Genomic DNA, 12,637 nt, shown 5'->3' with positions numbered 1-12,637 from the left:
GCTAGTGTCTGGCATGAGGCTGTCATAAACGTGGAATCCCTTGCTTCCCCGTCCCTCGAGCAGCCGAGTCCGACGGGGTGACAGTAAAGGAAGGTGCAGGGGGTTCCACCAGCGTTTGCCCCAGAGCGCCGCTCACTGCAGGCTGTCGTCAGGCAGTGGGCAAGGAGTGGAGAGGCTTCTGTTCCCCAGGACGTCTTCCAGTCTTGACGTGTTCCCCACCCCCTCGACCCCCACATCCCAGGGCAAGGGCAGTGGAGGGACAAGGTTGTGTGCCTTGAGCTAAAACATCCTGGAGGTCAACACTGCCATCTGTGACTGGCTAACCTCTAGGTCCCAGGGATGTATGTACACTTGGTCATATACTCGCTGAGGGCAGCTTTGCGCTGGGCATGAGGGGCATGAAGACACGGGCTGGGCCTTTGGGGAGCCCGGGGTCCTGGGAGGGGAGTGGCAGGGACAAAGAACATAGCGTGTTGCTGTGGAGACACGTGTCGTGTTGCACTCTTCACGGGTGAACTCTCCCCGTCTGTAGCCAACCTGGAGAGGTGGCGTCTCAGAACAGAAGGAACACTGACAGACTGCAGCAAGAAAGGGATTTAATCGTCTCACAGGATTTAAGTGTGGGAAGCCCATCTGGGGCTGGAACCGTGGCTAAACTTGTCCTCTAGCCCTGCCTGCGGCGCCCAAGCACTGTGGGCATCAACTTCTTCACTCAGGAAGAAGCAAAACTGAAGGCCAAACAAGTCCTATCTCCCCAGAAGCTCTTCAGTCAGAACTTGACCCTTAAAGGGCAAGAGCACAGGGGACAATGATTCTCCTCAGCTGGGCAAATCACCCTCAACAAAGGCAGGTGATGCGAGCAGGCTGTGGAACTGCAAGCCACCGTCAGCCACCTTCCTCCACTGAGCCACCCGTCACCGAGAGGTGGGTAAGGGGAGGCACAGCCCGTCACATTTAGGGGAGTTCAGGCTACAGGAGCCTCGTTTCTCTTCCACGTGAGCCTGCACAGTGCCTTTAGGAAAGGACAAAAGATCTGGTTCTCTGAACTGAAATTGGCTCCCCTTGGGAGCTGGTCACCCATCTCTGGGATGACACCCAACAGCAGGGTCCTCAACACACCCAAGGTCAACACCCCATCTGGCAAGCATGGACCATAGCAGCTATTACAGGGTAACACAGGGACACACCCAGCCATGCTGTCTCTACTCAAACATGTGGAAGGAAAGAAGGGCTGAGGAGAGCAGCCTGTTACCACCTAGACCCCAGGTCTCCTGAAGAGAGGGTGGGTCCGAGGGAGAAGACAGCTTCAAAGGAGACTTAACTGCAGAGAAGCAGCAGCTGAAATGTGGGCAGACGCTAGATGAAACTTCTAGATTGTACTTTCAGAGGAGCAGCGGAATCAAAATATATTATGGAGTTAAGGACATGCACAGTGAGGAAAAGGACCAAGAAGTATGTCCCGTCTCCAGGACCTCCTCCAGGGCCACGTCAGCCAGCAGGGCAGACCATCCCCTGTGTAGAGGCCCCGAGACTTTCTGGCAAGGCCAGACCTGTTCCTGGTTAACAAAGAAAAGCACAGGTCCCATCCAGCTGGGCTCCAGAGTGGGTTAAGTTCAACGCTGATGGCACCTTCTCTCTCAGGATACCTGCATGCCTGTGCACACGCCCACCCCCACCCCCCTTTCCCGTGGCACAGGGACTGGTGTGGTCTCCCCCACCTGAGGCCCTGGCAAGCTCCCTTTTCCAGGGAGCAGACCTTATCTCTGCTCCTCTTGAAAATGGAGTCAGTATTTATGCCAAGGGAAAATCGATCAAGGCCACTTCACAAGTCACCAGGACCTACATGCTGATCACTGCTGCTCAGCTGCCTGCCAGAGCTGGGTGTGGGTGCTGGCACAGGGCTCCCCAACATCCTGGGGGTGCCAGGAGGAGCAGAGCCCCAACCGAGGCAGGAGGGGCCGCTCCGCATGGAGTCTGGGGCAGAGGCTGTACCTCTCACACCACTCTCGTCCGTCGGGTGACGGTCTGTCCCCACCTCGAGACCTGCTCGGGCCTAAACACTAGCCAGCTTGTCTCCTGTGTGTAGCCCCCACCCTGGCAATGGAGCAGTGTGGGGGGAGTGGAGGGGACTAGTGAGGAAGAGCTTCAGGAATTCGAGCTGGAGAGGGAGCTGCTCGCAGGCAGCCCCCGTCACATGGCCTTGCTGGAAAGGCCAGAGGCTAGAGGAGACCCTGGCTGCTCCTTGGGTGCCCGGCCCGCACAGCACCAGGCAAAATGTATGCAAAAAGGCTCAGTCTCCAAACTAAAGGAGGTTGGCGTGGTGGCCAGAGAGGCGCCCTGGGCTGGCTTCTGGCTGGCAGCGAGGAAGGCTCAGTCGTCCGTCTCCTGTTTGATGTTCTCGACGGGCACCGGCAGCTCTGGACTCTGGGCCTTGTCACCCGTGGCCACGTCCAGGTGCTCTTCCTTCACACGCACGGCGATGACTGAAGAGGGAGAGAGGTACGGGGCAAGGAGGAGGGAGCATGGAGCTCAGGATCTGGAGAAGGAACCGGGCTTCCTACAGACAGGGGCCCTTGGGTGTGGTGGGCAGCCAAGGCCTAGGGCCCCGTCCCACCAGCCTGGCAGGCAGCCCACCCTGTTGAGGGCTGGGGGTGCAGAGGGCCAGGCCAGTGCTTGGCTCCATTCAGAGCTGGGGGCGGGTGTCTGAGAAGCCCTCCAGGCTCAGTGGTCTGAGAGATTTCTTGGTGCCCAGAAAATGCCCTTCAAGCCTGCCTCTGCCCTTCTGTGCCAGGTGGGGAAGGAGAGGACCGGCCTCTGAGCAGGGAGCCGCCCGCCGGCCCCGCCCGGGAGGCTCTTACTCTCTTCAGGAGCAGGCTCCGATGGGGCCTTCGCTGCCGCCTGCAGGTCCTCCTCCAGCAGGGCCTTTTTGGACCCCTGTCTGAGGGGCCGCGTCTTGGCCGGTGGTATTCTTTTTCCTTGGAATAAAAACAGAATTCAACCCAGGTGAGGGCTGTATCCATATGCAATAGCGGCCAGGCAGCCCAGCAGAGGGGTAGGTGCCAGCTGGGGAGGACCGAGGCCCAGCTCTGACCTCAGCCCTCAGGGCTGTGGGTCCAAGGGGCAGAGCTTCTCCCCAGTAAGGGGTCAGTGCCCTCACCCCGCCATGGTAGTTCAGCTTCCTGTTTCTGCTCCTCACTTTCTTCACTTCTGCACCGTCACTTTGCCAGCCCTGATTCGGGACGGCACAGAGTCCTGCCACTCGATCCACACCACACCCTCACAGGATCTTAACCCTGCCCAGGGACCGCATCTGTTTCCTCTGTTCCCTTTCGGGACATCCTGTCTTCTGCAGAGACCACGTCAGGGAGCCCAGCTCACTGCAGCTCAGCCTGGGGCCCGCTGAGGTTGGGCCGGCCTGTGAGAGGTCCCTAAGCTTGGTGGTCACCCTCGCTCCCTTCCCCTGGGGATCATGGGAGAATGACTTCCGTCTGTTTGCTCTAACATTTTTACTTTCATACACTGCAGCTGCACAAGGCCTCAGAGACCAGGCCACCCCTGACCCCTGCTCCAACCCATATAGTCTCTTGTGTCTTTTCCTCAGCATCCTGAACACTGCCAGAGACCAGAAGACTCCCTCATTGTGCTCTGGGCCCCTAAGATACAGGGTGATGGATGAGCTCATGGGCAAGGGGCAAAGGAGAGGTGGGAACATAAAGAGTGTGACTGATCTGGGTAGTGATCCCCTGCCCAGGGACACAGGCTCAGGTGATCCCAGGTCCCACCCCAGCCGGGTAGCTTTAGAGCACCACTTACGTTTCTTCCCAAACTGTTTCTTCTTCTTCTTTGTGGCCTCTTTGGCTTTCAGAGGTGTGGTGGGCTCTGTTGTTGAAAGACACGGACATGAGGTGAGAAGAGAGTTCTGAGAGGACATAGGCTGCAGGCACGTCCCGAGACCCCCGCCCACCCCTCACGGGCCTCCCTTACACAGGGGACGCTCCTGAAGGAAAGCCAGAGCTGGGCCGTGAGAACGGGGAGGGGCTGCGGGGAGGGACTGGATGACAGCTGTCCCTTCTTCCCACCCGCATCACCAGCGTGCTCAGAGGGGCCTGGGGGATTTACCTGGTGCACAAGGGCACGAGCATATGACAGAGTGGGCAAGGTCAAGGAAGGAGCTCTGCAGGCCAGAGGGAGAGGGAGACAGAGAAGTCAGGAGCAGGAGGGGGGAGACCAGGGCCACTCTCTCCCTAGAAGTGGTCCAGGAGATGCTCGATCTCATGCCAGAGGGCCAAAGGTGGGCATGCGGCACGGGGGGTGGGGTGGAGGGTAGTTGGCAGGAAGGAAAAAGAAAAGGAAAGTCAAGAGCCCCTCAGGGCCAAGAGAGCCCAGACCTGTGGCCACAGGTGGCTGGAGCTGGTAGCCGGTGAGCTCACACCAGCCGACGGGGTAGATGTCTGGGGACTCGCAGTCCACCCACTGGTCGTACTCGCTGTCCCAGCCATCGAAGTGGATGCTAAGGAGCCGGTGCACCACCCGCTTCACAGTGGCCACGCAGATGAGCCGGGGCTCCATCAGGTCCACGGCCTCCAGCTTCATGCCCACCTTGAAGCCGTGGTTGGGGCAGTCCTGGGATGGGGATGAAGGCCAAGCAAATCAGCTAAGTCTCCACGCTGGCAGGGCAGCCCTGGGTGTGGGAGCAGAGGCGGGGGCCTCAGACCAGGAACCCCTCTGCACTATGATCCCAGGCACCAGCCCCTCTGGGAAAGGGACTGGCTGACCGTTCAGCACGCATCCACATCAGAGTTTGGACTTGTCCCTGAAACAGCTGATCTTAGCAGCAGGGACTCGAGAGGAGAAGGGGTTGGAACCGCCACCTTGGGTGGCAGTGGGCAGGGTTGGTCTCCTCACCATATTGAAGAGTCTCGATGGAGCTGCCTTTGCCTTGGTCTTCTCCAAGTAGGCCTCCCAGCTGAAAGTGTGAGCCTCGTACCCTGCAGTGGAAGGTGGAGATGAGGGAGGGAGGGAGGTGAGGGGGAGTCCCGGACAGTGCCAAAGCTGCCTCCTGCAGCTCCATCAGGACTCAGCCCAAAGTCTCCCCAGCAACCTTCTTCCCTCCTGCCCAGGCTGGTACCTGCTCTAGGACCATGGTCCTGTAGTACAGGGTGTTCACTGCCCAAAGGGACAGGTGGGAGTTCTGCTCACCAAGCCACATGGGGCCACGGGGCCAAGCCAGCCCAGACTAAGTGCTAGTGGTGACCGTGGGGAGTGCTGTCACCTCTCCAGTCCACTCAGACTTCAACTCTGGGGGTCTGGCTTGGCCTGTGGCCTCAACCCTGCTCCCTCCAACTATATGCCAGTCTTACCTTTCGGGGGTGTGAGCTCAATGTCATTCTTCTGGCAGAAGTTGGCTGGGAAGATGGCATGGGAGGAGGCGTGGTAACAGAACCAGTCGGAGCCATCTGTGGAGGGGCCTCCGTCCACACAGATCATCAGGTAGCCGTCCAGGAGGACCTAGTGGAGGCGGAGAGGGAAACAGAACCTGGTGCTCTAAACTGCACCCCCATTCCAGGGTGAGGCGGCAGGACAGGGACAGGAGACGAAGCTGCTTTTCAGAGCACTCAGCACTCATGTAACCCATAATGGTAAAATCATCCAGCTTCCTCACGTGTGGTCAGTCATGTCAGACTCTGCAACCCCATGGACTGCAGCCTGCCGGGCTCCTCTGTCCATGGGATTCTCCAGGCAAGAACACTGGAGTGGGTTGCCATTTCCTCTTCCGAGAGATCTTCCCGACTCCCTCAATGGACACCACATGCTGTGCCAGCAGGAACTGTGTCTGTCCTTTTGTCACTGTGTTCTCAGGGGTGAACATGGGGGCCCAGCCTGGAGGTTTGCTAGACAGACACATCAGCGTGTCCCCAGGAAGGCCAAGGGGTGGTGGCTGGCTCCGCAGGCTGCAGCAGTAACAGAGGTTTGCAACAATGCCAGCTTGGCTAAGGCGTGGCAAGGCCAGCGCCCAAGGAGACAGCAGACGGTGGCGGGAAGGCCCACACTTGCCCCAGGACCAGGCTCAGGTCAGGTGTTCCATAGCACCCACGGGTGGCTGGCCAGGGACTCGGCTAACCTGCCAGCTTGATGCCGTGGCCGACATGCCTGGACTAGCCCACACGGTTGGCAAGCCTCTGACCCCCGAAGAGAAAGCAGATTCCGAACTAGGAGCCAAGTCTATGTGCACGAAAACCAGTAGCGGGCACTCTACCACCGCCCTGTCCATAGGAAGCGCTGCTGGAGGCCCAGGGCGCCCAGACTCACCTTGCAGATGGTCGCCACGCAGATGTTGCCCAGATTCAGGGGGTCAATGGCCTCCAGTTTCATCCCTTCCTCAAACCAGCCACCTTCTGTGTAGACAGCTCGAACCTTAAAGGAATGGGGCAACTGGGCAATCTCTGGGCTAACCCGGGGAGGGGTGGGGAAGAGGCCTCAGCTGCCGACGGCCTGGTAAGGAAAAGGGGAGAGGAAGGGAGATCCGGGGCCTCAGGTCTGGAGTGGACCTGCAGCCAAGGGGCAGTGCCCAGGGCTGGGCCTCACCTTCTTGAACAAGTAAGGAACAGCGTCACAGTAGATCTTCCGGAAGGTGGGGTGGTGGGCCATGTCACTGCGCCTCTCTTTTAGGGAGATAGTGGAGGGAGGAAGGGAGAAAGAAGTTGAAGCTGCTAACAAGACCATCTCCACGCCTCCCCCAGAATGTGGGGCTGCTCAGCAACCTCCCACCCGCACCGAGGAGCTCTCTGTTGGAACTATTCAGCGCTGAGGACCCAGACTCCTACGTCGCAAGGAGAGGATGTGGCCTGGAACCTCTAGCTGTGAATTAACTTTTGCCATTTCAGGCTGGAGAAGGAAATGGCAACCCACTCCAATATTCTTGCTTGGAAAATTCCACAGACAGAGGAGCCTGGCGGGCTACAGTCCATGGGGTCACAAAGAGCTGGACATGACTGAGCAACTAACACACAGAACACACTTCAGGCTGAGTGTCACTGGTCAAGTCACTCAACCCCTTGGGACACCTGGTCCAGTCCTGCCATCCTCAGGGTAAAGATGACTGCCCCCATTACTCAGAGTAGTTGTGGAGTGCAGAGATGTGCCCCCCTGACCAGGCCCATGCTGGCCAGGGACTCGGCTAACCTGACAGCTTGATGCCGTGGCCGACTCGCCTGGACCAGCCCACAGGGTGGATCAGGGGACTCCACATGTGGCACCAGAAGTCGTCGTCGCTGTCACCATCCTCATAGAGGAGCCGCAGGCGACCCCCGATGACTGTGTCCACCACGGCCATGCGGGTCCGGGACACCTGGGACTTGTCCACCACCTCCAGCCGCATGCCCTGCCGAAAGGGGTACTTCATGCTCTCCACCATCTGCAATGACATCAGAACACAGGCCTGCTGGGGGCGATCCCTCCCTCCCACTGTCCAGTCCTGTCCCTTGGGAGTAACCAGAGGACGGGATGGGGCAGGGGGCAGGAGGAAGCCGGCAGAGGAGCCCCTCCTGCCCGCCAGGTTCCACCCTGGCTCCCAAGTCCCTGGGATGATAGAATATTTACAATGTATGCACCAAAATGTCAGCAACTCATTGCGATGGGAATCACAGACTGCTTCTCAGATTAAGGAAACAGGTGCCCCAGGGAGGTCGTGTGACTCACCTGGAGTCACACCGGATCATTAGTGCCAGAGCTGAGCCACAAATCTCGTCCTGGGGTCCAGCGCTATGCTCCTTCAGGGATCTGCACTCTGATTACACGAGTCCCTCCCAGTGCTCTCTACCTTCCGGCCCCTGCTGACAGCACTCACTCAACCAGCCTGGTGTTTAGAGAACTGAGCACCCTTTGCCTCGACACCTCTAATTTCAGCCCTGGCTCCGCTGGGCTGCAGCTCTCAACAGCTCTCCTAGCACCTCAGCAGTAATGTCTGCCTCTTGGACACAGCCAAGGACAGTGACCAAGATCCCACAGCAGCTCTACAGCCCCGGTGGTGGGGCCTGGGTGAAGAGACAGGCAGTTCTGTCTGCTGAGATTCTCAAGCTGTCCTGCCTGGGACAGAGGATGATACGGAAGTTCTGTGGCTTTTCCAGCACCGGGGCACTGCGGACTCAGGGAGAGCCATTCCAGTTTCTTAGTGGTGGTGAGGACTGAGCAGTGCAATTCCAAATCCCACCAGGAGGGGGAGCATGCCAGATGGCAGTGCCTTGTATACAACAAGCACTTAGTCAAATCTACTGAATGAATAGAGGTCTCCTACATTGCAGGCAGGTTCTTTACCACTAGCGCCACCTGGGAAGCCCAGTTGAATGAATGCTCCTGAAAATGCTATGAGCAAAGGGAAGGATCTGGAAGAGCACACCAGCAGACAAAGCAACATGACCGATGAGGCTGGAACAGAGAAGGGAGGAAGCTACTGGCAGAAGACGCCCACCACCCATACTTAGGGAATCTGGAGCTGCTCTGATGGCTAAACCAAGGGGGTCTTAGAAAAAATACTCCAGTGAGCAGCACCAAGGACCGACAGAAGGGGAAAGGGCAGGAGCAGGCCAGTCAGGAGACCCCAGGGTGCTCTGCCAGACCTTGATATGGAAGTCCACAGGAAGTGTCCTGGAGCCCACCAGCCGTTTCATGAGGTAGCCCTTCCAGTCGGTGAACTTGGCATGGATGGCTGGGGAGACAGAGCAGAATCCTAAATACAGACTGCCACCACTCTGCTGACGGGTGCCAGTCTGCCCCAGAGAGCAGCAGAGGGCCTGAATGACGTATTTCTGCCTTCTCAGGCCAGCAGTCCTGGACTCCCCAACCTGGACCTGCCCTGGGGCCTCTGGAGGAGGGAGGAGAGGAAGTGAGGAGGCAGGAGGGCTCTGGGCTGGTCTGACTTCTCCCAGGGGGGCCACAGGAACCAGGACGGGGAGCACTCTCGTAACTCACTCCGCGGGGGCACCAGGATCTTGCTGTTGATGGCACACCAGCCGATGGGGTGGACATCCACAGTCCCCAGGTTGCACCAGAAGTCATGGCTGGCATCATTTTCAAAGCCTTCATATCGAAGCAGCACCCGGTACCCTGAGCAGGAGGAAGGGGAGATGAACTCTTAGGCCTTCTTGCTTCTCCAGCCTAAACCAGGCTGCCTACTCCAAGAACCCCTTCTACAACAGCCAGAGCGAAAACAAACCCCTGCCATGTACCTGGAAAGCAGTATGGCACAGTAGGGGAGTAATTTTCTACGGCCTGATCAACCCCGGAATGAACTTCAAAATGGGGGTTTCCAAACTCGCCAAGCTCTGTGGCCCCCTCTAAGGTAGGCAGCACGAAAGCATAGCAAGGAGGGAGAACCAAACTCCAGTGGGCGGGTTTTTTTGTTTTATGAAGCTGATGTCTGCTCCGGCACTGCCTGTCCATCTGGAGATGTCGCCCCCAGCCCCTGACCCCGCCTTGGCCGGAGGAGCACCCACCTGCTGCCTGGATGACCGAGGCGATCCAGTACACCCGGCTGGGGAGCACGGCGTCGCTGTTGAGAACCTCTACCTTCATTCCCTTCATCACATCCTCCCACTGGTCATAGAGTGGGACCTGCGCGGGGGTGAGAGGGTTCAAGGGGACAGTGAGCCACCTGGGTGGGCAGAGGAGAGCGGCTGGCCGCAGGGCCTCACAAACGCGCTGTATCCTCTCCTTTGCCCCTCGGTATTTCCCCTCACTGTGTGTGGAAGGCCGGGCCCAGCACCAGGGAGGAAGCGATGAATGGACGCGCCCGCCTCTGTGAAGAGCCGAGTCAGGGGACGGGAGTCGCAGTGTCAGACAGCCCTGCCCATCTCTACAGGACCGGCTCCCAGTTGCTACCCTCTGGCACATCACACCTGTACCAGCAGACATCTAGCAGTTTCCCACTCTGACTATGTAACAGGCGCTTCTAAGACACAAACAGCACTCCTTCAATCGTCATACCGGGTGGCTGGATTTCTCTCGTGGTACAGTGGGTAAGAACCTGCCTGTCAGTGCAGGTCGTGAGCTCAATCCCTTGTTGGGGACTAAGCACCCACAAGCCAAGGGGCAACTAAGCCCTTGCATTGTAACAAGAAGCCCCTGTGCTCCGCAACAAAGACCCAATGCAGCCAAGATAAACTAAATAGGCCTTCTCCAGATTTCCTGGGGTTTAGGAGCCCCCTCTGCCTCTCTCTGCACCTGTGGGGGACCACTGCTCAGGCCTGCACTCCAAGCCCAGCCCTCCAGTCTCAGCCTCGGCCGCTTCTCAGTGACAGCCACCTGGGGCTTCCCAGGTGGCTCAGTGGTAAAGAATCTGCCTGCCAATGCAGGGTTTGATCCCTGAGTCGGGAAGATCTCCTGGAGGAGGGGATGACAACTCACTCTAGTGTTCTTGCCAGGAAAACTCCAGGGATGGAGGAGCCTGGCGGGCTATAGTCCACGGGGTCTCAAGGAGTCAGATGCAATTTAGGCATTGACAGGGAGTCAGGGAGGCTTTAGCAGAAGGGGTTCCAGGAGGCACCCATATCTGCCTCCCAGGAGCCACCCATATCTGCCTCCCAGGAGCCAATGGGCCGGGGGCAGTTCACAGGCACCAAGCTGTCAACAGGAAAGCACTAAAAATGGGGGAAAAGAGAAAGGGATTCTCACAGTTGGCTCTGGATACCAAAGCACAAAGTGCCATTATGTGAATCAGCCTGGGGGTGACCTCCGAGGGGAGTGCTCAAAGCCCTCGAAGAGGGTCTTTGGGAGGACTTGGTGAAGGACAAGTGGGCAGAAAGGTGAATTGGAGCCAGTGGCAAAGCCGGGCTTTGAGCACCCAGACTTCATCCTGTTCCCTCCCAGTGCTGAAGCAGTGAGGCAGGTGGGTGAACCGGCAGCAGCAACCGGGCCCCTGCCCTCCCTCCCCTCATGCCCAGGGCACTCACATGCTTAAAGCAGCTGACAGGAGCAGCCTTGTAACTGTGATCCTTCAGGAACTTCCCCCAGTCGAAACCCAAGACCAGCGCTGCAGAGCCAAGAGGACCAGAGTTGAGGGGTTGAAGTGCGGAGCTCTCGCAGCAGTGACTCCAGGAAACCAGGCGGGCCTGAGGACTGGGAGCAGCCTGGGCCGACCCCATACCTGCCCCAGCAGTGGCCACTGCAGGAACCCGGGCCTGGGGACCGGGAGCACAGGCCCCTTCCCACCACGCAGCCCAGGCCCACCCCATACCTGCCCCAGCAGTGGCCATCAGGATGGGACGGGGAGGACCTCATCCAGAGGCTGCCAGACTCTCAGTAGAGAGAGTCAGAGGGAAATGTCTGATCTTTCTCCCTCAAGAGAAAGAGGGAAATTCAAAGACCCTCAAGGCTTAAATTCCTCAGACCGCCCCCAACCTCTCATTGGCCACAGCCAATCTAGATGGGTGGGAGGCACACACACCACAGTCCCTCCAGCCCTGATCTGGGAGCTGTGTCAGACCACCTAGTACACAGCTGCCAGTCTACATTTATTTACAAACAGCTACTCATGCTCAGAAAGAGAGAAGTTCCTGATCCCATCACCCTTCTTCACACCAGGTCTAGGTCTCCACTGCCCCAGGAAAACAAAAGCCAGAGAGCTACAGGCAATGCTAAACAAAGGAAGCTAACTCTTGGCTTTTCAGTGCTCAAGAGTAGAGTGATTGAGGGATCTTCTGGGCCATCTCACAGTTACTCCCAGGTGAGGAAGATGCCATCTAAAGCGAGCCTGGGCTGGCCCTTTCTAGCTGGCCCTTCTCCAATCCTGGCTCCTAGGGAGCGACCCCTCCCCTCACCTGCTGAGTCCTGGCACCACACCCCACTGGCTTCCAGAGCACCAGTCCCTACTGACTTACCGTCCTGCCCAGTTGGGGTCCCATCAGCAAGCTGTCCTGTCCCCTGGGAGTGGAGGAAGGCTCCAATTTTGGCAGACCAAGCAGCTTTGTGCAGAACTTTGGCCTTCTTGGTAGGTGGTTTTCCCTGGAGGGAGGAGAGCCTGTTGGTAGCCTAAAGGCTGATAACAAGGCTCTGGATTTGGACTGCCCTGGTAATCTCTTTGGGACTCGTTTCTTCACTTGTAAATCAAGATGATAACAATTATAATGCTTAGCTCAGGGGGGAGTTGCAAGGGTGAGGGTCACATATTGTGCTGAACTCAGAAAGCACTTAGCCATTGTTCACCTGCTGGGGTGGGGGTTGGCAGAGCCAGAGGGCAGGGAGGGATACATTTTTCCATCTTTTAAGCTCTGCTACTGCCAGGAAGTTCTCGCTGGTGGCCAAAGCTCTCAGCCATCTCCTTCCCCTGGTGCTCCTATAGGTTTATGGCAAAGAAGGGGCTTCAGAAGGCTCATGAACTGAACAGAGTTTATGAGGTGCTCAAAGGGGTCCTACCCCAGAGTGAAAGGCCACTGACCTGTGTGTGTGTTAGTCGCTTAGTCATTTCCGACTCTTTGCGACCCACGGACTGTAGCCCGCCAGGCTCCTCTGTCCATGGGATTTTTCTTCAGGCAAGTATACTGGAGTGGGTTGCCATTTCCTTCCCCAGGGGATTTGCCAGAGCCCAGGTCTCCAGCATCAGAGGCAGATTTTTTTTACCATCTGAGCTATAAGGAAAACCTGG

The 12,637-nt window shown here is 57.9% G+C and overlaps 1 protein-coding gene across 3 annotated transcripts in view; it reads right to left on the bottom strand.

Moving 5' to 3' along the window:
* Positions 1 to 579: 579 nt before the first annotated feature.
* L3MBTL2 (L3MBTL histone methyl-lysine binding protein 2) overlaps positions 580 to 12,637 on the bottom strand; it is an 18,270-nt gene continuing 6,212 nt past the window's right edge. Inside the window, exons 4-17 of one of the 3 annotated variants that reach the window (XM_027968142.3) lie at positions 11,874 to 11,997; positions 10,947 to 11,026; positions 9,492 to 9,609; positions 8,968 to 9,102; positions 8,616 to 8,704; positions 7,183 to 7,414; positions 6,586 to 6,662; positions 6,310 to 6,414; positions 5,361 to 5,508; positions 4,906 to 4,988; positions 4,389 to 4,623; positions 3,814 to 3,879; positions 2,859 to 2,975; positions 580 to 2,483 (exon numbers count right to left, since the gene is read on the bottom strand). In XM_027968142.3, the coding sequence (XP_027823943.1) occupies positions 2,371 to 2,483; positions 2,859 to 2,975; positions 3,814 to 3,879; positions 4,389 to 4,623; positions 4,906 to 4,988; positions 5,361 to 5,508; positions 6,310 to 6,414; positions 6,586 to 6,662; positions 7,183 to 7,414; positions 8,616 to 8,704; positions 8,968 to 9,102; positions 9,492 to 9,609; positions 10,947 to 11,026; positions 11,874 to 11,997 (1,722 nt within the window). In that variant the 3' untranslated portion in view covers positions 580 to 2,370. Of the gene's footprint in view, positions 2,976 to 3,813; positions 3,880 to 4,388; positions 4,624 to 4,905; positions 4,989 to 5,360; positions 5,509 to 6,309; positions 6,415 to 6,585; positions 6,663 to 7,182; positions 7,415 to 8,615; positions 8,705 to 8,967; positions 9,103 to 9,491; positions 9,610 to 10,946; positions 11,027 to 11,873; positions 11,998 to 12,637 lie in introns of all 3 variants that reach the window. The other 2 variants (XM_060413582.1, XM_027968143.3) reach the window with 2 other exon arrangements.

The sequence above is a fragment of the Ovis aries genome, chromosome 3 (assembly GCF_016772045.2).
Source record: "Ovis aries strain OAR_USU_Benz2616 breed Rambouillet chromosome 3, ARS-UI_Ramb_v3.0, whole genome shotgun sequence".
In the NCBI taxonomy this organism is placed as follows: domain Eukaryota; kingdom Metazoa; phylum Chordata; class Mammalia; order Artiodactyla; family Bovidae; genus Ovis; species Ovis aries.
Note: the sequence above shows the minus strand (reverse complement) of the source record. Positions and strands in the feature narration are given on the sequence as shown.